This window comes from Orbicella franksi, chromosome 1 (genome assembly GCF_964199315.1).
Source record: "Orbicella franksi chromosome 1, jaOrbFran1.1, whole genome shotgun sequence".
Taxonomy (NCBI): Eukaryota; Metazoa; Cnidaria; class Anthozoa; order Scleractinia; family Merulinidae; genus Orbicella; species Orbicella franksi.
Window position 1 is genome coordinate 25,268,149 of NC_138145.1, and position 21,295 is coordinate 25,289,443.

The 21,295-nt window shown below is 38.7% G+C and overlaps 2 protein-coding genes across 3 annotated transcripts; both read right to left on the reverse strand.

Moving 5' to 3' along the window:
- Positions 1 to 3,985: 3,985 nt before the first annotated feature.
- On the reverse strand, positions 3,986 to 8,670 carry LOC145490068 (fibrinogen-like protein A). The gene is made up of 3 exons (XM_081469207.1): positions 8,340 to 8,670; positions 7,585 to 7,734; positions 3,986 to 4,539 (listed from the first exon to the last, which is right to left on the reverse strand). The coding sequence occupies exons 1-3, from the start codon at positions 8,668 to 8,670 to the stop codon at positions 3,986 to 3,988; spliced, it is 1,035 nt and encodes a 344-aa protein (XP_081325333.1).
- A 7,123-nt stretch (positions 8,671 to 15,793) lies between these two features.
- On the reverse strand, positions 15,794 to 21,197 carry LOC145498571 (large ribosomal subunit protein eL36-like). 2 transcript variants are annotated; one of them, XM_081478480.1, is made up of 4 exons: positions 21,132 to 21,197; positions 20,713 to 20,818; positions 16,009 to 16,143; positions 15,794 to 15,910 (listed from the first exon to the last, which is right to left on the reverse strand). In XM_081478480.1, the coding sequence occupies exons 2-4, from the start codon at positions 20,803 to 20,805 to the stop codon at positions 15,827 to 15,829; spliced, it is 312 nt and encodes a 103-aa protein (XP_081334606.1). In that variant the 5' UTR covers positions 20,806 to 20,818; positions 21,132 to 21,197; the 3' UTR covers positions 15,794 to 15,826. The 2 variants fall into 2 exon arrangements, with proteins under 2 accessions (XP_081334606.1, XP_081334611.1); XM_081478485.1 differs by having other exon boundaries at positions 21,071 to 21,153.
- Positions 21,198 to 21,295: the final 98 nt, after the last annotated feature.

Below are 21,295 nucleotides of genomic sequence, written 5' to 3' on the forward strand. Positions count from 1 at the left end.
AAGCCTGTGGCACTTTTACTCGTCTTGCAGATGCCAACTCGAGCCTGGCCGTAAACTGTGGTAAATGGGGTTGGCCGGATTACGACCGATGGGGGAGCAAAAAAGCTTTATCTAATGATCGCCTCTTTTCTACACCATTGATGTGGAGAAGCACTCGCTATTATCCATTCATAAGTGATATTCCTTACCAATGTGATGATATCAATGAAAGCATCACCATAGGTGACACATGAAAAATATTTGTGAGATAAAAAACAGTTAGGTGTTTTTTCTTTCTCAATCTTTCGATATATTCTTTCGGCATGGGCGGCTTTAAAGGACCCTAGTCGGCCTATAACCGCCATTTTCGAAGCCATCGAAATTATTGATATTGCATGGTGAAGCGAAATCTTATATGTTTAGTTATCTTAAGTAATTTCACAGTGATTTTCTTCGTTTCGACATGCCGGGCCGAATAAAGCACAATAGCCAAACTCGCGCGTGTAAACAAAAACAAGGTGTGGCTGAGTAGGGCTCTTTAACTCAGGCGTGATAGTGCTACGTTGTGATTACTTTGACTTTGAATGTAGCTTTTATCAACTTAAGAGTTCAGCCGGGATAGGTCTGCTAAAATTAATTTATTTGTAGACTTAAAACAGACTGAGTTGATCCCAGAGTTTCGACCGTTCAATATAATATATATTCAGTGGAAGTATTCTTACTTTTTCATTGGCGTTGTTTTTCTCGGAACCGATCTGCATTATCTGTTAACATTCTACTTGAGTCACTGCCGAAAATGATTTGTGTTATGTACAGCTAAAACATCAAGAACAACAATTTTAGCGCTAAGTTGCAGGAACATGAAATTTCATTGGGTCATAAACAAATGAAATCATGAATTATTAGTGAAAGCCCTAGGGAAATTAACTATTCCCCAAGCTATTTCCAGTACTCTGAATACAATTCATTACGAAACAATTATACGGAATCGCACATGTTAATTCATCCCTTATCTATCATTAGCATGTGTAATTTACGAAATATATATACTTCTTAGCGCAAAAAAGCATTAAGTGTTATTGAACTGGAACTTGAAAGCTAAAAGTTCTGAGTGTTACCTCGCGACAAGCCGGAATTTCTAAAAATCCTCTCCAATAATTCTTCCCTGGCCTGTTGGTTTCGACCTTTCGCGACTTAAGTCGCTCGAAGATTGTATTGCCCTCCAGACTCGCTTCGGTCGACTTGCCCTGGGTCGACTTGTAACACTGGTCTAACCACAAGCCTGCACAACGGGTGCTAGTTTAGCGGGGTTGAGCGCAGAGCGCGAAAAAAAATGCAACAAGAAATAGACCGTCCGCGCTCGTGCATCGCGCTTTGCGCCGCCAAACGTCCCGTTCTGGCGGATACCCTTTGACAGAAAAACAGTAACAACCCCCCGGTTTATTATTGTTTTTGATGACAACAACCAAGCAAAATGGAACTCATTTTTGACTTTTTTATTAAGCAACGTGACGGTAAATTACTTCTGACCGGTAACTCGAAGCAAGATGATGTAGTCGATTTAAACATTCAAGATTCTTAATTTACTGAGAAGTAATCGAAATCTGGTCAAATTTAATCCATGAAGAACACAAAACACAACACTTCGACAATGCGTCAATTTGGTACAACTCCCTTTGGAATGAACCGTGACTTCAATCTACCTTTTTTTTTAGCAGCTCCCCTATTGTTATTCAATTTTTCTCTAACTTAACTCTTTTCTTTCAGAAACTTACACTAGGATTGCAGCTTGTGTTCTTTTGTGTCTTTTTTTTCTTTTCCCCTTTCTTTCCTGTTCCTACCTTATATGCGCTTTCTGTAATAAACATGCTGTCCAAATATAGACACAATATTTCAAATCAACCCCGAAAAAGTCATTAAGAAAGATGTAAGTGTGTATCAGTATTATTCAACAGCGTGTGTTAACTAGCAGAAAAAATAGTATTATCATTTACTAGAAATATAAGTAATAGGGAATTATTAGGTTTTCAAAGTAAACTAAAAATAAAAGAAGTTACTGGAATAATTATATAAGGAGTTAATTAATCTTGGCTATTAAAAAATACTGTATATAACAGGGGGAGGGGCCGGGGAGGGGAAAAATACCGTAATATAAGTGGTGTAAGTATAACCAAGTCAACGAAGTAGTGTAATTATAAATATTGTATTGTAACTGCGATGTAAACATTTCCTGAACAAATGATCTCACACACAAATGACCGCTGGCACAGAGGTCAAAGCGTTCTTTAACAAAAGTCAAGCCGTATATATCGATATCTATGTTCCACTTTATCAGCGTAGGCAGTTGTTGATGGCCATTGTACTTATCTCAATTTTTAATCAATGCAATAAATATATGTTATTGGCCGGTTGGGAGGTCCGTATAGGGAAAAACTGTGACCGAGGTCACAGTTTTTCCCTATACGGACCGACCCTAAGCCGGACAATAACATGTTTATCTTTTTTTCTTGGGGTAAATTGGCTTACAAGGGGGTTTGTTTACGCAGCTTTGTCACTGAATTGGCTTACGCGGCGTCTACAGACTCTACAAACCATTGGTAAAAAATCTAACCAGCGAACGAGCGAGCAAGTCAGATACTAGACAAAGAAAGATGTATTAAAGAACAGATTTATACCGAGCTACTTTATGTTAGTTGCATTTAGTTCACCATTTAAGTTCTCTTAAAGTGTTTTTCCGCTGTGAAATTTCGTGCAAAGTTTGAAGTTGTACTACAAAAACAATTTCTGTCAGTCGTTGCGAATCACTCGAAATCAGACTTTTCTACCGTAAATTGAGCGGCAGATAGCGAGGAAATTCGTGAAGTGTATTCCACAGAAATTCTCTCAAATACGGCAACGATCGGAGAGGTAAACTCGACTGAAATTGACTTATTTTTTACTTAAAATTGTACAGAGAGGGACAGAGGATTACGCGCCATCACAGCGCCGAGCTACAAACAGCCAAACAAACTCTCACAACTTCAAAAAACTCAAGTGATTTACTTACAGTGACTTTCCTTGCCGTTTAAAGGTGAATAGAGATAAACTCGCGTTGATTAATCGTCTATGGAAGTGTAAAAAGGGCGAAAGATGACGATTACCGCTAATTCGTTCACGTAAATAGATCAACTTGACGGATTCCGCCCGCTATGGCGGTCCGGATGAGAAAATTCCGCCCGCTCCAGGAACCAATCAGATTGCAGGATTTGTTGAACTCCGCCCACTCACGAGCCGAGAAAAAGATAAACCCAAATTATTATTGTTTATCAAAACAATTATCATGACATTAACAAATTTAGCATATTTACAAGCTCTTTTTCCAAGTGTAGCACACTGCCTTCTCAGGGTGCAATGTATGGTCAACATAATTGTAACAGTTGAGATTCTGCTTTGTACTAATGCTCGTCCACATTATAGCGACGTTTTCTGGTCAAATATGGCCGTGATTTGAAACTCTTGCCTGACTCAGTCTTCAATGGTACAAGCCTGTGTAAAAAGCTTATCCTTAGGAGGTCTGGTTTTCGAAATATGACGGTCACAAACCTTCCTTAGCAGCAAATTCATGACCCTGAAGACACGAGTGATCATTGCAGTTTTAAGCACAACTTAAGCAGTTGTGAAATTAAAGCCTGAAAACAAAATTCAGGCTTGAACTGGTAGTTAAAAAGGACCCCCTTAAACCTAAATCAAAGTAGTTATAAGAGCTAGTGATAACAGAGGGTTTACAAGACCTCGAAGCAAATGTACGTCACCGGCGCCAAGCTCGGGAAAATAGCTCGTGACCTCGCGATTCAGAGTTAAGCTTTTTAAACATCTTATTGGTTAGATAAGTGACACGAGCTCTTTAAAACCAATTATTAAGTGAGCTAGAGAAAACAAACAAAACTGCGTAAGGCAAAGCCAAAAAATACTTATGTCTTCCTTTAGACAGTAAATTAAAAACAATTGATTCCCTTAATTATGACCCTTATCGTACAAAAATGCGCCATATGTCTCCGAAAGACAGATCGACCTTCGTCTTGTTGTCATCGCACGCGAGCCCGCGTGGGTTGTTATTCTGAATGTAAAGTGCGTAGTAATATTCACGCGCCCACAAAAATGGTTTGTGATACAAGCGCAGATCATTAAGAGCGTTTTTATGCCCCCATCGGTCTTTCGTACTATAGCCCCACATACTACAGTTTCTAGCCAAAATTGAGTTGTCATCAGGGAGGCTTGTAAAAGAGTCACAAGCTTCAGGCTGAGTGTCAGACTCGGTAAAAAACTCCACCACGTTAGCTCCCTTAGCATCATTGTTGGTCATGATGTGAAACACTCGGCCCGCCTTCTTTTTAAGACAGTAAAACCGGATCTGAGTGAAGCCCATGTCGTTTTTCAACTGATTGAAGCCATTTCGCAACAAGTAGTGTTTATTGGAGCTGTGGTTGGAAAGGATTTCTCTGTAAGAATCTGACTCCACAGCTGCATCTTGCGGAGAATTTAGATCTTTCATCAGAAAACGACTGATAAGAGTCCATCCACCTGAAAGAGAGAATAGTAAGGTCAAACATTTGGAGCAGCAGAACAACTGCCCTTCAATTTTACCAGCAAGACATGTTTTTCTCTGATTGTTTCGATGTTTAAGACTTCTGCAGGGCATACATTAACCGCAATTTTTCATAAATCTACGAGCGTCCTATCATGAATACCGTTCCCTGATTAGCTACACCACTCACTATCTATTCTGTTGTGGATAGTGAGTACCCAGCAGTGTGCGGTTGTTGACAAAATGGCGGCCGATTCTTTTGCGTGTTCGAACAATCTTTATGTAAAGAGGATCTAGATAAAGTTTTTTATCTTTTTCTCGGCTCGTGAGCGGGCGTAATTCAACAAATCCCGCGATCTGATTGGTTCCTGGAGCGGGCGGAATTTTCTCATCCGAACCGCCACAGCATACATACATACATACATAGATAGATACATAGATACATAGATACATAGATACATAGATACATAGATACATAGATACATAGATACATAGATACATAGATACATAGATACATAGATACATAGATAGATACATACATACATACATACATACATACATAGATACATGGATACATAGATACATAGATAGATAGATAGATAGATACATACATACATAGATACATAGATACATAGATACATAGATACATAGATACATAGATACATAGATACATAGATACATACATAGATACATACATACATACATACATACATACATACATACATACATACATACATACATACATACGTTTATTTGATAAGTAGGTTTAAAATAAGCAACTGTACAGCTGATGTGGACCTACTACTACTAAATCTAAATAAGAGAAACAGAAATTTACAATACAATTGTCATAAAGCTAAAATAATATATACAATACAGCGGGCGGAATCCGTCGAGTTGATCTATTTTCGTGAACGAATTAGCGGTAATCGTCACCTTTCGCCCTTTTTACACTTCCATAGACGATTAATCAACGCAAGTTTATCTCTGTTCACCTTCAAATGGCAAGGAAAGTCACTGTAAGTAAATTCAATTGAGTTTTTTGAAGTTGTGAGAGTTTGTTTGGCTGTTTGTAGCTCGGCGCTGTAATGGCGCGTAATCCTCTGTCTCTCTCTGTACAATTTTAAGTAAAAAAATAAGTCAATTTCAGTCGAGTTTACCTCTCCGATCGTTGCCGTATTTGAGAGAATTTCTGTGGAATACACTTCACGAATTTCCTCGCTATCTGCCGCTCAATTTACGGTAGAAAAGTCTGATTTCGAGTGATTCGCAACGACTGACAGAAATTGTTTTTGTAGTACAACTTCAAACTTTGCACGAAATTTCACAGCGGAAAAACACTTTAAGAGAACTTAAATGGTGAACTAAATGCAACTAACATAAAGTAGTTCGGTATAAATCTGTTCTTTAATACATCTTTCTTTGTCCAGTATTTGAGTTACTCGCTCGTTCGCTGGTTAGATTTTTACCAGTGGCTTGTAGAGTCTGTAGGCGGCGCGTAAGCCAATTCAATGACAAAGTTGCGTAAACAAACCCACTTGTAAGCCAATTTACCGGCTTAGGGTCGGTCCGTATAGTGAAAAACTGTGACCTCGGGCTTGAAAATGCTGCCCTCGGCCTGCGGCCTCGGGCAGCATTTTCAAGACCTCAGCCGGCCAATAACATATATGAATGACTAGTGGAATTATAGCGGAGCTCCGGCGGTCCGAAGGGCCGCCAAGCGGAGCCCCATACTCATATAGGAAAGAAAAAGAAACACATGAGTTGATTTTCTCATGGTTATCATGGCTAGCGGTATTGCTCGTGGGCGCGTACGCACGACGGTGACGGAGTTGCCCAACATGGCGGCCATACTACAAATAATAGGTTGACAGACATGCAGCCTTGGTTTACCGAGTACTTCCTTGATATTGGACATCCATGTTATGATCAACTGACACCTGTCGAAACAAGGTGTCCGCTGACCAGTATCACGTGACCATATCGCGGGCTCAAGCTTGCAGCTCTTCGAGGTCACGTGTTTTTGAAGTTGACGGCTGACCAAGTGCTGGTTATCGATTGGATCGCGGGCTCATATTAAGTTAACTTGTTGGAAACAGGGCAGGATTGCTCGGAAGCCGGTTAACGCTAGCTCAGGATTAAAAGTTAACCAAATTATAACTTTTTCTTCTATGTTTTTTGCTGTTTTGTTTTGTGTACAGAAGGCCAAACAATATACAGAAAACCTCACCGCAAAGTTACAAAACTCAAATCAAAATTCTACCTTTTTCTGGGTTAGCTTAATCGGACTTTGAACAACCCGGCCCAGGAGCTACGCTTTTAGGCTGGCCTAAATCTATATATTACTAAAACAATTAAATTATTCGCTCTCGATTTCTATGCGTAATATCACGCGACAGAAACCGAGAGCGAATAACAGGGTTGCTACCCACCGGGACAAAGAAAATCCCTGACTTTTCCGTGACTGTCAAGTAATTTTCACTGGCCCTGCAGGATGACTATTTTAGCCATGAATCAACAAAAATATGGATGGCTCAGATAGTTTTTAAAACAAAATTGCCTTGTCTATATCTAATATTCATATTCGAATATGTAATCAATTTTTGTCGGTTGTCACTTCATCATAATTAATTATGCATGTTTCGCCAAGATGTTATATAGTCCTAACGGTTTTTCAAATATCCTGTAACTGACGATGATGTTAGTAACATCGAAACATGTCTTGTAAATTGAAAAATGTCGTAATCTTCTTAAAAATTACGATTTGCTTTCTGCTGTCTCGACCTTTTGTTTTCATCTCATTTGCATATTTTACACATTTTTCAAACTTAAATATCTCCGGAACTAATGCAGATATTTCCAAACGGTAAATGGCGTTTTTATTCTTTCATGGAATTCTATGTGATACACCTAAAAAATCAAGGGGTAAAAATTTGATCACAGTACTACTTTAAGCGTGAACTATGAAATAAGTCAGAATTAACAAAAGTGGGTGTGAAGGACGTAGTGAGAAATGGATTGAACCTTTTCTTTGGACGTACCTTGATCAGTTGCCATGTCACAGAAAACTCTGAACGGGTTCCCTGAGTATGTTGGGTCGATCCAGTACTCACCATCTCCCTGAGCCTCGCCACTTATCAGAATATCTTTGCAGGAAGAGCCTGGAACCGAGGGTGTCGCACCTTTCTTTGCTGCGAGAAAGGGAGTCATACATTACAACAAGACAGTTCACCATATTTCGATGCTTTAATTATGCAATCTGCAATCATTCATCTAATCGTATTGCAATGATAAAAAACAGCGCACTCTCTGAGGGGTACCCTGCCAGTGTTATTGTGTTTGGTCTTTCAATTCTAATTGTATACGTGTAGGAAGTTAGAAATATCCGTAGTCCTCGTTTGTTATTAGCTCATATCGCCTAGGAACTAATGTTAATTCCTTCATTTGATGGTAATCAGGGCGTTGGACGCAGGGTCATTATGTTACGTTCAAGAACAACCCCTTTCCAACCTTGCGTTTCAAACAGGAACCAGAGAATTTATTGTTAGTGGGTAACCCTACAATGGAATAGCATCCCATCCAGGGGAAAGTTGGACAGAGACGGGGATAAATACCGGGGGTATGGGACACTTCGCCTGACGTCTTAGTTCACCTTTCAGTGATCTTTCTTTACAGCTCTCATCCCTGCAATTATGTATGTCGTGATTGGCCGTATCTTCATTGTAGGATCAGTGGAGGTTAACCCCCTATCCAACTTGGTCCTTTGTCTAAAACAACAGCAGCTGAATAGACGAACCTCGAAAGTTATTTTCCATATAAGTAGCAACTGGATTTTCCACAAAATCACCAGGTGTTGACTTCTTTGTTTCTTTCTTCATTTGACACTCTTTCTCGTTCCAGAGAAACGTCACACTTTGGCATCTTTCCTCTAAACTGCATTCAAAGAAGCAGCGAGCAAAATTGTCAGCGTGTAGGCTTCTGAGGTTATGCCCAACTAAAGCAAAACCAAACTCTTCTCTGTTGTCCTTGCATGAACGCCCACTGTTTGGGTTGTATCCGAAGACTTCTTTGGGGTGGACCAAGAAGCGGAACAGGGCACACCAGAATACCGCCGTTGAGTATAACATTCTAAAACATGCAAGACAACGGTGAAGTCTTTACAAGTGAATGTAAGAAAGATCATGTATTTGAATTGCGGAAAAAGATATGAAGACGTGATTGATCATTGCAGTTATATACACAACTTAAGCAGGCTTGAAAGGCGTTTCCCCCCGGGGGGGGGGGGAAGGGTACTCTCAGAAAAATAAGGTGGGGGTGGGCGGCCCGCTTCCCAAAACCCTTCACTGGCCCTATTTAAGACCACAATTTGCCATTTTCCCTATCCTATTTATTACCTGAAAAAGTAGCTTCTTCTAAAAAACAAACCCAGTTCAAGACTAGCAAAAACCATACCCTATTTATGACCAAAAACCCTATTTATGACCAAAACGGCTTAAACCCCTACCTTTGGGACCACATACCTATATAGGCCATATAAGAGAGTACCCCACTGGAGGAATTCCAGCTGCTTAATTTGTATAGGTAATCATACAGTTTCGAGTTCAATTTGGAATTAATTTGCACGAGTGAGTTTTTCAAAAAGCTGAAATTGCACCAGCCGCTTCGGCGAGTGCAATTTCAACTTTTTGAAAAACTCGCAAGTGCAAATCATTAATTCCAAATTGAACGAAAAAAACTGTATGATTACTTATTAATAATATAAACATGAACAAATTCGCGTGGAGGAAGTGTCGGGAGATCTTTCTTGAAGCCATTTTTCGCATTCGAGAAAACTTTGTTCAAAGTTTCCTTACAAAATTTTTGTCATCGTTTTACATGATATCATTGGCTTAGAAAATTTCCCATTGTCTTTCAGCCAAATCATAATCCAGAATTACGGTGTGTAATTTGCACTGGTGTTACACTTTTTGTACTGGTGTTACACTTTTTGCACTGGTGTTACACTTTAACTGCACTGCTCTTAGCCAATCAGAATCGAGTAATTTTTTCATGTGTATTATTATGTATGTAACTACGGTGATCAATCATGTCTTCATATCTTTCTCCGCAGTTCAAATATATGATCTTTCATATATTCACTTGTATCTTCATCATCTGACCCCGCAAACAAGTTAAAGTTTTGCAAGAGACACTTTAAAGCGATTTTTTAGTAAACAAAAACATGTTTTCAAGAGATACGTTTAACGATTTCTCAGTAAAACCAAAAACATAACTGATGAGCTTGCCTTGTCGCTGTTTTGAAAGCTCTAGCCGTCGTCGAGATTAGGCCGTACGATTAATTTCATTGTGTTCTAGCTTGCATGGTTTAAAACTCCTCTGTCCTGGTGATTTTTTGTAGAAGAAATAGTCAAAACAAGAACTCTCTGAGATCATTTTGACTGAAACATTTACCCCAGGACAAGAGGAGCTTAATTAAAAGTTCAATGTTAATTATTGAGTGCCGAGTCTAGGCTGGGAATAAAGTGACTCGGCTGAGACTTAAACAACTGGTAACACTGAAAAACCAAAAAGATACTGTAGATATTGCTTGTTGCTTTCGATGAAAAAATGTTGAAAGCAGGAAGTAAGGTAAACAAATAAAACATGGCATTAAACTTAATATAATAGTGCATGGCAGCTGAGCCGGAAGTCAAATTCCCATATACATGTAGTACTGTATAAGGAGTTTTGTTGATTCTTGTTTTCTTATGTGATCGATTGTGTAGCTTCCAGGCTAAAGTCCGAGCAAAGACCAGATATCATGTCCAAGATCTTTATGAAATGTCATACTGATGTGCAAAAAATTAGTACTTCCCGAAATTACTGAAGGTCCGTTAGTTGAGAATGCCTAATGTTGCAGCTCTGATCTGAAGTTAGCATGGCGCTCTTCAAATAAAACCTGGGATTGCGTTGACGAATAAGGCCGAGGCTTTTGTTGGGCTATTGTGGGGCTATGAGAGGCAAGTCCAAAGAGCATCACAATCGTTCCTGATTGCTTAGTTCGGTCGAAGAAAAGTTTGGTTGTCGGAGTAAAAGAGGCAAGATTCTTTACTGAAATTTGCAACTTACTAATTGTTCACTAGTCAGTATCGTCATCTTTAGAATGAAACGCCAAAGAATAACTAAAGCTTGCAAGTCTATCAATGTGTACAATTTGTTTCAGGGATTCACCGAGTGTCTATACTGCAAGGAAAAAACTGTTTCTTTTGCTTGTTTTCAACAAGATTTGCTCACCTTTCAATCGATGTAATCTCAGAGTAGCAAAGGTGTGACCATGCTCAGTTAATGATCGTCGAAATCATGGAATATTGTGAACTTTCCTCGTACGAAGAAAGGTATTAAAAGGCTGATTAAAGATTCATTGCACCCTGGAATCCCTCATGAATAAATTTAGAAGCTAAAATGTTGGAAGGTGTCTCTCAACGTGCTTTATTTGGCTTAATTAGTATTAATCGTTTGGTCTATCTTTTTAATAAAACTGTCCTACATAGTTTTTGTGTGAAAAAGTGCCTCCTGAAACGACATCATTTATCTGAGCCATTGCAGCTTTAGCAAGAAATGTTACGCTATTTTTAAGTTTTAAAAGGAATGAGGAGGCCCGGCCTGCTAACTGAAGTAGAATAATTCTATTCATCAGCATTATACCTGACCTTGTGAAATTGAATTTATATTAGAAAGTTTGAAAGAATGAAGTATGGATGATTCTATGATTTGAAACAGCTTGGCAGCTGATTTAAAGCCCGGAATCCAAGTCTATACAGATATTTAAGAAAAAAAGAAACTTTTTGTGCAAAAAGAAAATGACTACTAGAGAAAAAAAAAAATTTGTCTATTACAGCTGTTTTGCAGACGGCCACTATATACATTATGTGAATGTTGAATTAACACAAGCTAGGGGCGGATTTCTTTCAGTAGTAAATGTTGGATGAGCTTGTAAAGATCTCCTGCTATTGTACGACTGATCAATGTAACTGATTTAAGCACACTGTGAAGTATCCAACTATTATAAACTAAAGTTAAAGTTGATTTTTGCAGATGCACTTAAACGTAAAACACCTTTCAAAATATTGACTTACTTCTGTCGACAATCTTTTATTAAAAGGTAACCTGCAATATAGACAGTTGAGCCCCGCTATTTCGAACTCTCAGGGGACGCGAAAAATAGTTCGAAATAGCGGGAGTTCGAAATAACTGCAGTGCCGGATCCAGACCTTGAGCTAAGGGGGGGTTCGGGTTTTTTTTTGCTTGCCCTGCCGGCTTTTCTTCTTTCTGCGATTTTTTTTTTTAACTCAAAATAGGAGGGGGGCGCGGCCCCCTGGGCCCCGCCCCTAGATCCGCCACTGAACTGATAGTAAATGACTGAAGGGCAAATCCAAGGGAAATGGTTTTTAGTTCGAAATAACGGGAAATTCGAAATAACCGAGTTTGAAATAGCGGGGTCCAGCAGAAAAGGTTGTTTAATTGCATGGGAAAGAAGGTCTTCATATGTTTTAAATACATATGCATCCACATATGTATTTAACATATTGTGCAAAAAGTTTTTCAAAGTGTAGCACATTGCCTTATCAGAGTTTAGCAGTATCACTCGTTGTCTAAGAGCTATAATATACGTAATATACCCGTAGATTTCTCCGCAGTTCAAATATATGATATTTCATATATTCACTTTATTCTTAGGCGTCTACGGGTGTATTACGAACTCGCAACGTGATCAGCTCCCAGCTCGTGCAGCTCCGTTGGTAAAGCACTACACCGATATCGCATGGTTCGAATCCCGTTCAAGCCTGAATTTTTTTAGGCTTTATAATTTCACAAGTGCTTAAGTTGTGTGTATGATCAATCATGTCTTCAAACTATAATTTTGTTATTCAAGTTAACCAAAAGAACTCTCATTACTCAATAGTTTTCTGTTTGGCATCATATTTGTTATCATAAGTTTAATAATACAGTTGAAGCCAGCTATTTCGAACTCTCAGGGGACGCGAAAAATAGTTCGAAATTGCGGGATTTTGAAATAGCCGATAATAAATGGCTAAAGGGCAATGATTTTCAGCTCGAAATAACGGGGAATTCGAAACAACCGAGTTCGAAATAGCGGGGTGCAGCAGTATTCATAAATAAGAACTGCGAGATTAACACCTGTAAAACTTACGATGGACAAACCTTTCCAGGCATGGCCGTAGCTAGGTTTATTTGTAGTGGGGGGGAGGGGGGAGGGTGGCATGGGAACGAGCGCCGCAGGCGCGTGCCTCTAGGGTGGTCTAGGAGGCATGCTCTACCAGAAAATTTGAAAATCTAGAGACTTGGAAATGCTATTTTCTGCATTCTCCACGAGATATTTCGTCTAAAAATCAATCTCGATCCAGTTTAAAATGACGGATATTTTTAGAACTTACATCTTGTTTCCATACACATACCTCAGCCTTACTACACTAACCATGTATTGCCTACGGGATTAGTCTATTACATGTGTAAAAGACCTCTTCAGCTTGAATTTCGTTAAAAAAATTCTTTATCAACCCCCCTGAATTCATCATAAATTTCCAAGTTAAGATTGTTCCAAAACAAAATATAACGTACATACATAACCTTTATCGTGGTGAAATTTCTAGTGAGAGGAAACACTGCTCTACTAATTGGGGACACTTCATATAATTAAAAACCTACCGACTATAAGTACTTCTTACTTACCTAGTTGCACAGGTAAACTAATCATAGTAAAGTTCCAGCCATCTATACCCGACACTCCATTTGTTTCTTTTTCAGGAGGGGGGCAACTGCACCCCCTTGCCCCTACCCCAGCAACAGCCCTGAACTATCTACACCTAACACTCCAGAGGGTAAAAGGGTGAAAAAAAATCCCATTATTTTTTTTAAGGTGGCAACTGCCCCCTTGCCCTGTGCTAGCTGTAGCCCTGCCAGGATTAACAAGAAATTTTCTGCTTCAGTTATTCGAGTTAACAGTTGCATGATATTCTTGAATGGCCAAATATGCAGAATATTCAAACCCAGGAAGTGGTGGCCTGATGTGGGACACGTTACCTGCCATGTGATATGAGAAGAGGAGATTTAATGCAAATGAGAGATTGAAGTCGGGTTAAATCACGGCTCTCTCTTTACACAATACAAAACCATTTCAAAACCCCTTTTGAATTCTAGTTCTCAGTGTCAATTTTGAATTTCTCTTTTGGCGAGAAGGGGTACGGGGGGGGGGGGGGGGGAATACAGTTTGCTCAAGGAGCACCCGATACTAAACTTGCTGTACTTCCAAGTAAACAGTAGTTTAAGTTGCCATGCTGTTTACTATGCTTTATTATATGGCTAGCTCCGTGGGCGGGCAAGATGAGTCAGATCCTGCGCTGTGATTGGCTACCTGAGCAGGCAAGATGGAGCTATCTTGCCCGCTCAGGACTACCCGCCGTGTCCCGCAAAAAATTTCCCTGAAAGCCATATAATAAATCCTTTATTGACCAAGCTTGTTCGGTCAAGATGGCTGAATATTGGCCTCATTCATTTTTTGCGTGTTTATGGACCTCGACTGTCTCGGTCCATAAACACGCAAAAAAAGAACTTGGCCAATATCCAGCCATCTTGACCTCACACTTGGTCAATAACCCATACATATTAGTTAACTTGATTTACCACATGCTCAGAGTAAAACTAAATAATGTATCCTGCTATAATCAATCTTGATTGACTGCCCTCTAAACTTTCTCCCCCATGATGTTATGTTACAACTGATATCTAAAAATGCACTGAGAGAGCATTAGTTTAAGGTACAATAAACATGATAATCAAAGGCCAGAGCATTCACAACTACTTTACATTCAAGTTATATACCCATTTCCATCATAGCCACATGTCTCTGGATAATAAACATTTTAAATTCAATGAATTACTGTGCAGTGCAACAAGTTATGTGCCAAAAGATTTGTGTGCAATTTAAACAATACTTTTCACACAAGCCCTATTTTTTTCCTAGACCCTTAACCCTAGGTTACAGGAATCCAGGGAACACCCTGAGGGTAAACCATGCTAAATACAATTGTATGCATTCACTTCACTACCAAAATATCGCCCAATGGACACTGGAATGATTTCCCAAGTTGGCAAGGATTCTTATTTGTGTCAAGGAGAACTGGGTTCATGTACAAGACATAAGGTTGACAAATGTGCGTTTAACACCAGATGGAAAATTAGAAAACGATAATATAAACATAACTTATACAGTCCAAATACATTTTTGTCATTGTTTCAAGGGAGAAGTTAATTAAACTAAGTGTTGGTTGAATTCAAGTTTAGTTTTGCTACTCAGCTGTAAGTAGAGACCAACTTATTTATAACATTTGTTAGTTTGGCTACTTTGTGAGGATGAGAGGTGTCAAGACCAAGGGGAGCAGGGATGGCGCAGTGGTGAGAGCACTTGCCTCCCACCGATGTGGCCCGGGTTCGATTCCTGGACCCAACGCCATAAGTGGGTTGAATTTATGTTGGTTCTCTTCTCTGCTTTGAGGGTTTTTCTCCGGGTTCTCCGGTTTTCCCCCCTCAGCAAAAACCAACATACAGCTGATTCCAGCTGGCTGTAAGCTGTGCTCCAAGGTCACACATGGACCGTATAATGGCTGCCAGAGGCACCAGTGTATGCTTTCGGTTCGACCTTGTTGAGCTGCGTCGTTGCTGTACTTTGTGACGGCGATTAGCCGCAACAATTATTATCATTATTTATTATTATTATTATCATCATCATTAAGACCAGTGTTGCGCAAGCTGCATTAACAAGATCTAGGGCAGAGAGCAAATCTTTAACAAAGAATACATTATCACACAACAACATTCAGAAAATTATTTCCTAAGTTGGCAAGAAAGCATATTTGTGTCAAGGAGAACCAGGTTCATGTACAATTACAGATAAGGTTGATACATTTCTGGATATCAATAACACCAGAATGAAGTAATAACAATATCAAGATAACTTATATACTGTAACAAAATTGTTTCCATGGAGAAGTTAATTAAACTACAAGTAAGTTTCTTTGAAAGTAGAGTCTCTTTGCAAGATACCAACTTTACTTTGTGTGGATGCGTGGCATCAAAATCAGTGTTGTGCAAGCCACGTTAACAAAATCTAGGGCGGAGAGCAAAAAGAAGAAAGAATACAAAATCTAGGGCGGAAAGCAAAAAGAAGAAAGAATACAATATCAGACAACAATATTCAGAGAAAAGGGATTTTTATTAACAATGGTATTAGTGTTGAGCTTGTTTTCTCATTGCAGCAATGACAACCTGCATTTCTTCACGCTTCTTCTTTCCACGAGTGTGAGTTCCAAGCTAGAATGACAAATCAGATCAAGTCAGGATAAAAATGTTCATTCTGAACTTTTTCAAGATAGAGAAACATGATTTCTCACTACATACAAATATCTTACCCTCTTTTTGACAAATTTCAAAGCCCTTTTGTCCTTGCCAATTCTGAGCAACTCCATACACCGTTTCTCATAAGGAGCAAATCCAACAACTTCCCTCACAAGATCACGGATGAATTTCACCCTTTTGTTACCTACCTGAAAAAATAAAACAAATGATATTGTCAAAAATATTTATCGCTGTAAGTCGTACATAAGCACACCTTCACTTCTGTTCAAGAGTTTTAAGTTATGAACACCAGCTTTCAATGGCAAGAGGTTAAGAAACTCATTTCTCAGCCATCATTCCCTGAATGTAACTTAATCTCAAGACATTATAGTCGTAAAAAGGTCACATCAATGGAATATTCATGCTAACCATTGATGGATTTAGTTTCCTTTATACAAGGCCACTGCCACTTTTTGTGAAGACAAAAAAATAATGATACATACAGAAAACACTATTTACTATATGGATATTTACTTTAAGTGTTTTACTGAAAAATGCACCACTTGTGAAATTCATAGGAGGCTACAGTAACTAACCAGTAGTGTCATGTCCTAGATTTTTCACCGTTCTTTGTGCAATGAGTAAAAATAGCATAAAACAATTTTGTCTTTAGAGTAAAGAGAAAATTACACAGGGCTCTAAAGATATGAATTTTATCTTCTCAATTTTGAAACAAATACCCACTGCACTTGTTGGTAAGATGATGTTTTTACCACTCAAAAATTAAATTCATATCTTTGCACTAACAAAAAGACATGAATATTATTTTCCTCTATACAAGTGCATCAAGGTGCATTCAATATACAACAATAGTCTACTAGACATAAAAAATCAACAAGAAATAAAGAGAGCTTTCTTTTCTCTGATGATTCTGGTGTGAAAATAGACATAGTTTAGTTTGCTTTGCACCTCCCATATTTTTCTGCACATGCAGTTCGACCCCCATTAAACGGTCAACCTCGGGGAAATGGATAGTGGCCGCTTAATAGGGGTAAAAACAATAGAAAAAACCTCATTGGGACTTTGACTACTGGCTGCCTAATAGGGGTGGCTGTTTAATAGGTGGCTGCTTAATAGGGGTTCGACTGTATGATACATCTCAGCTGAATAATATAGTCTTTTATTTAACTTCAAGGCATTCAAGGAAGTCTAACCTTAAAGTCATTTTATTTTCTGTATATATCCAGTGATATAAAACATCTCAAATTGTAATCTTTCACATATTAAATATCTAGCTAGCAGTTAGCCTGCAGAACAGGTGTAATTTTTTTTTGTGTATTTTAGGCAAACAGAGGTGAAAGCGAGGAAAGCGCAAAGCGCGAGTCGCGCATGAGGGGAAGAGCATTAAAAAACAATAACGCCTGTACGCATACCATTGTTCAAGCTGTTCCGCCCCCAGACACACCCTAAATGACCAGCCAATCACAGCGTTACAAAACAGTGGTAATCATGTTGCGTTGTGGGCCAAATCTACAAACTTCCTAGGTCTTGTTTTCATCCCTAAAATGGAGAAATTACTTCTTTGGGACTTAAAATGGAAAGAAAAAACACAAATCAATGTTTAGGTGGCCTCAGAGTGGAATATCAAGGTTTACAGAGTCGTCAAACCTTTCTGGTGAAGAATTTTTCCTTCAACCGCTGTGAAAGCATGACGAGTGGTGCGCTTTCAAGTGAGTTTTGATAACAGATCGCGTATTTAAAGCAGCTTCCTGGACTTATGAAAGCAAAAATGGTAATGTGCAGTATTACTTCGAAGTTGAATTAAACTTCTGGAATGATTGCTAAGGCCACAGCCAATAAAATGACTGCAAAAGTCGTCGGTAAAAACTCAAGCTTTCGCTTTAACGTAAAAATTTATTTGAACATGCGGTTCATGCTGCGATGCATGTCTGCGAAATGTTTGAACATTTTTTTGCTTTTAGACAGGTTTCTTTGCCTCATCTATGTCTTCAAAGAAAATTTATTGTTACTGAACTTCCTGTCATGTTTCTTTCCTAAGGTTGCTTTTATTTGGGAATTTTAGATTTTAAAAGCGAACAGTATAGACCCTTTTCATAAATGGCTGCCAATTTAAAATTCTTTTGTATGCATTTAAATTAGCCTCACTAAACTCATTTGGGAGTAAAAATTCTTTTGAATTATCAACTCAAAAACGAGGTTAGTCAGGCTAATTTTAACACTTACAAAAGAAATTATAATTGGCAGCCACTTATGAAAAGGGTCTATTTTTGCACACTGGATTTCTGCATAATTAATTTACGGCGACCTCCGCGGTTTGTTTAGTTTATTCGCTTCATTCAAATATATTTGTTCAAGTCTTATTCAGCTATTACAGGACTCCTGAGAAAAGAACTAAGTGAGCACTAATTTAACACCGTCGAGATTTGATATACCTCGATAAAATTGGCTTGTTTTCTCGTCTTTTTTATTTTCATTTGCTGCACTGTATTATTTTCATTGCGCAGCGAAGACATTTTCTGATTTCTTGTTGTGAAGTCAAGTGTTGACAGGCCAGACAGGACTCATAAGCTCGTGGCGTGAAGAGTGACCTCTAGTTATAGTGACCTCTTCTTATAGTTCTGCTCTCACAAGTATATCTCTTAAAGATTTTCCTTTTTTTATACGAGATAAGTGGAGGTTCTTTGAATATTTCTCTAAGCAATGGTTGGTTTTGAATTGAATGCCATTTGCTCATCAAGATGTTTTTGAGGTTAGGCAACGCCAGATGGTATGTTGTTACAGATGGCAGAATTTTCTTTTGCACTTTAACGGTTTGTTGTAAAGCTGACTTCCGTTCAGTGAATTTGACCTCAGAGGTTATTTTTGATGCGACTGCTACATTGTATTTGAAAAACATTTGAGGATCATGTGATGTAAAGTAACCAACTGGGTAGCCACTGGAACAGCTTGAATAATGTAATCTTTTTGTAGGTTTGGATTATATAATTTATACTTGACCTAAAACAGCCGTTATTTTGTTGTCAGCAGTTACCATGGCAACATTCCAAAAGGATATTCCAGACCTGATTTTTTGCTTATGTCACTAATAACTAAAAAATTAACCCGGTGACAAGGCTGCTGCCTAACGGGCACCCGGTCGCCTGAGGCACCTAAGTTATGAGCGCGGGCAACTAAAGTTTTGTTCAAGAGCCCAAGTGGGTGTCTAAACATGGAGGTTTCATCTCCATCTAATCTTTCTGATGACTTCAATCTTCTCATAAAATCGGTCAAAAAATCATTCACACAATAAATTAAACGGAAAACAAGAGCTACTCTGGTCCTGTTTTGCTTTTAACATGAGAAATATGGGCCAAAACACGGCAACAAAGTCTCTCCAACAACCAAAAACAGCCATATTTGAAAATTGCCCTATAATGCATTGCAAGATCAGTACTGAATAAATACATGTCATGTATACCAATGGATTGTGTCTCTGTTGATGCCCTACTGATTCCAGTTGCAAAATAACTACTTTGATAACAAATATTTTTGGAATTGGAGCTATGATGCTGCTGACATTATATTAACAATTGAATAAAGATAAATATCTCTAAATTCTTGGGCTTTTTTTTGTCCGATACTTTGGAAAACTTCACTTAGCTGAATGAATTTCTGTAGTTTCTGAAAGGATACTGGTATTTATGACTTAAAAGTTGAAATATTCAAGTGGCTAGCCAACAAAAGAAACCATCATTCCAATTCTTTTTGCATACCAGGGTTTTTTGTTTTAAATTATCAAACAAATTGTCACAACTCCGCCCAATATACGAGAATTTATTTTCTCCAAAGAAGCAGCCAATGTAATGCGGTAATGCTGCCTAAAAAAACATGTTTTGTTTATACTTATGTCCCTGATGCACGGGGAAGGAAAGCACATTTCAGTGAGGCCAGATTCAAACGCCCCAAATGCCTCTTTCATTTTTATTTGTTTTCATTTGCAGCTTGCATTTCATGATTTGTACAGCGTATTTTGTTTTGTTAAAACAGAATTGCTAAACTCAAAAACAAAAGAGACAATCTAAATTTTTGTAAAAAAAGCTGCAGCACTTGCATGGATACACCAATTATTGAATTTGTTTGACCACAAATAGTATTCTAAATAGTATTCAGTCATGACCTGATCACTTTGCTGAACCCTTTATTTCAAAAATTTGATTGATATTAGACCATATCAGTGTCTCCTGGAAAATCTCTGCCTCCGGACCCCTCCCCTAAATTTCCAAATTCACTCCACATCCCCTCCCCCCCCCCCCCCCATCTTCCCCAGTCTCCCCAGTCTCCCCAACCTCCCAGATTGACCACAGCAAACTTATTCTGGGCTCCTAAAAAAGTGGCTTTGGCTCCTTAAAAATTTCCTTAGGCAATAGGTAAAGCCTCCTTTAAATGCGAATTTCGTCTCGAACAGTACAAAAGTGACCTTGCGTGAAAAAAGCCGCGCACCGCCATATTTGTTTTGGTCTTTTGGATTTTAAATCTCGCGCCTCTATCACGCGTGTTTCTCACACGTGATGCACAATGATGATCTACTCCCCACGCGAGAAAACTGGTACCAGCCACCTTAAGCTCAAATTTAATAAAATTACAGTTGTACATCCTATCGCGACACTTCTTTCTAACCAACTAGTAATTATACTGGACTACTTTCACCTGGTTCTAAATTTTGAGCTGACACTGTCTAAGAGCAATTCCTAATTAAACAAAGTGTGAAATACTCTTACCCCTTTTCTTCTGGATGGTTTAGGTTTCTGGACTGTCTTTGTGGTTTTATGACCCTTGTGGAGTCCTACCGCCATTTCAGTGTTACGAGCCATGTTTGGTTCCTGTCTGCAGAAATAAACAGAACATTATTCTTACATGTACTTATATTTCTTACTATTTCAGAATTTCACGAAGAAGGTCACGTAAAGTCACGATACTTTTAGCGATTCAAAACCTTTGAATACACCAAATGAATGTATTCAACCAGGCAGTTTAGCACGTCAGTATGCATGGTGTTTTGAGCAGGAAAAACAACTTCTAGTCAACGACTACGAGGAAACAATCTCTACTAAACATAAAACAATTTTTGTTTAATACCTGGTAAGTGGAAAATTTAAATAACACTCTCGGATGGCAAAGATATAAGAGGATGGGTTACCTTAACAGCAAAACACAACTATGGCCGAAAAGAAAAGGGAGAAGAGGGTGAATCTGCAGTAATGAAACACTTCTGACAGTGGTTACAGTTCTGAAAAGATGCGTGCGCACGAGCCTAATGAACGAACGTATAGAGGCCTGGGGTCGATTATCAACGTGGCCTTC

Excerpts from the sequence above, each read along its gene's own strand:
- LOC145490068 (XM_081469207.1), bottom strand. The coding sequence starts at position 8,670 with ATGTTATACTCAACGGCGGTATTCTGGTGTGCCCTGTTCCGCTTCTTG. Across the intron at positions 7,735-8,339 it reads TATGGAAAATAACTTTCGAG|CAAAGAAAGGTGCGACACCC; the intron begins GTTCGTCTATTC and ends CCTTTCTCGCAG. Across the intron at positions 4,540-7,584 it reads TGACATGGCAACTGATCAAG|GTGGATGGACTCTTATCAGT; the intron begins GTACGTCCAAAG and ends TCTCTCTTTCAG.
- LOC145498571 (XM_081478480.1), bottom strand. The coding sequence starts at position 20,805 with ATGGCTCGTAACACTGAAATGGCGGTAGGACTCCACAAGGGTCATAAA. Across the intron at positions 16,144-20,712 it reads AACCATCCAGAAGAAAAGGG|GTAGGTAACAAAAGGGTGAA; the intron begins GTAAGAGTATTT and ends TTATTTTTTCAG. Across the intron at positions 15,911-16,008 it reads TGAAATTTGTCAAAAAGAGG|CTTGGAACTCACACTCGTGG; the intron begins GTAAGATATTTG and ends TTGTCATTCTAG.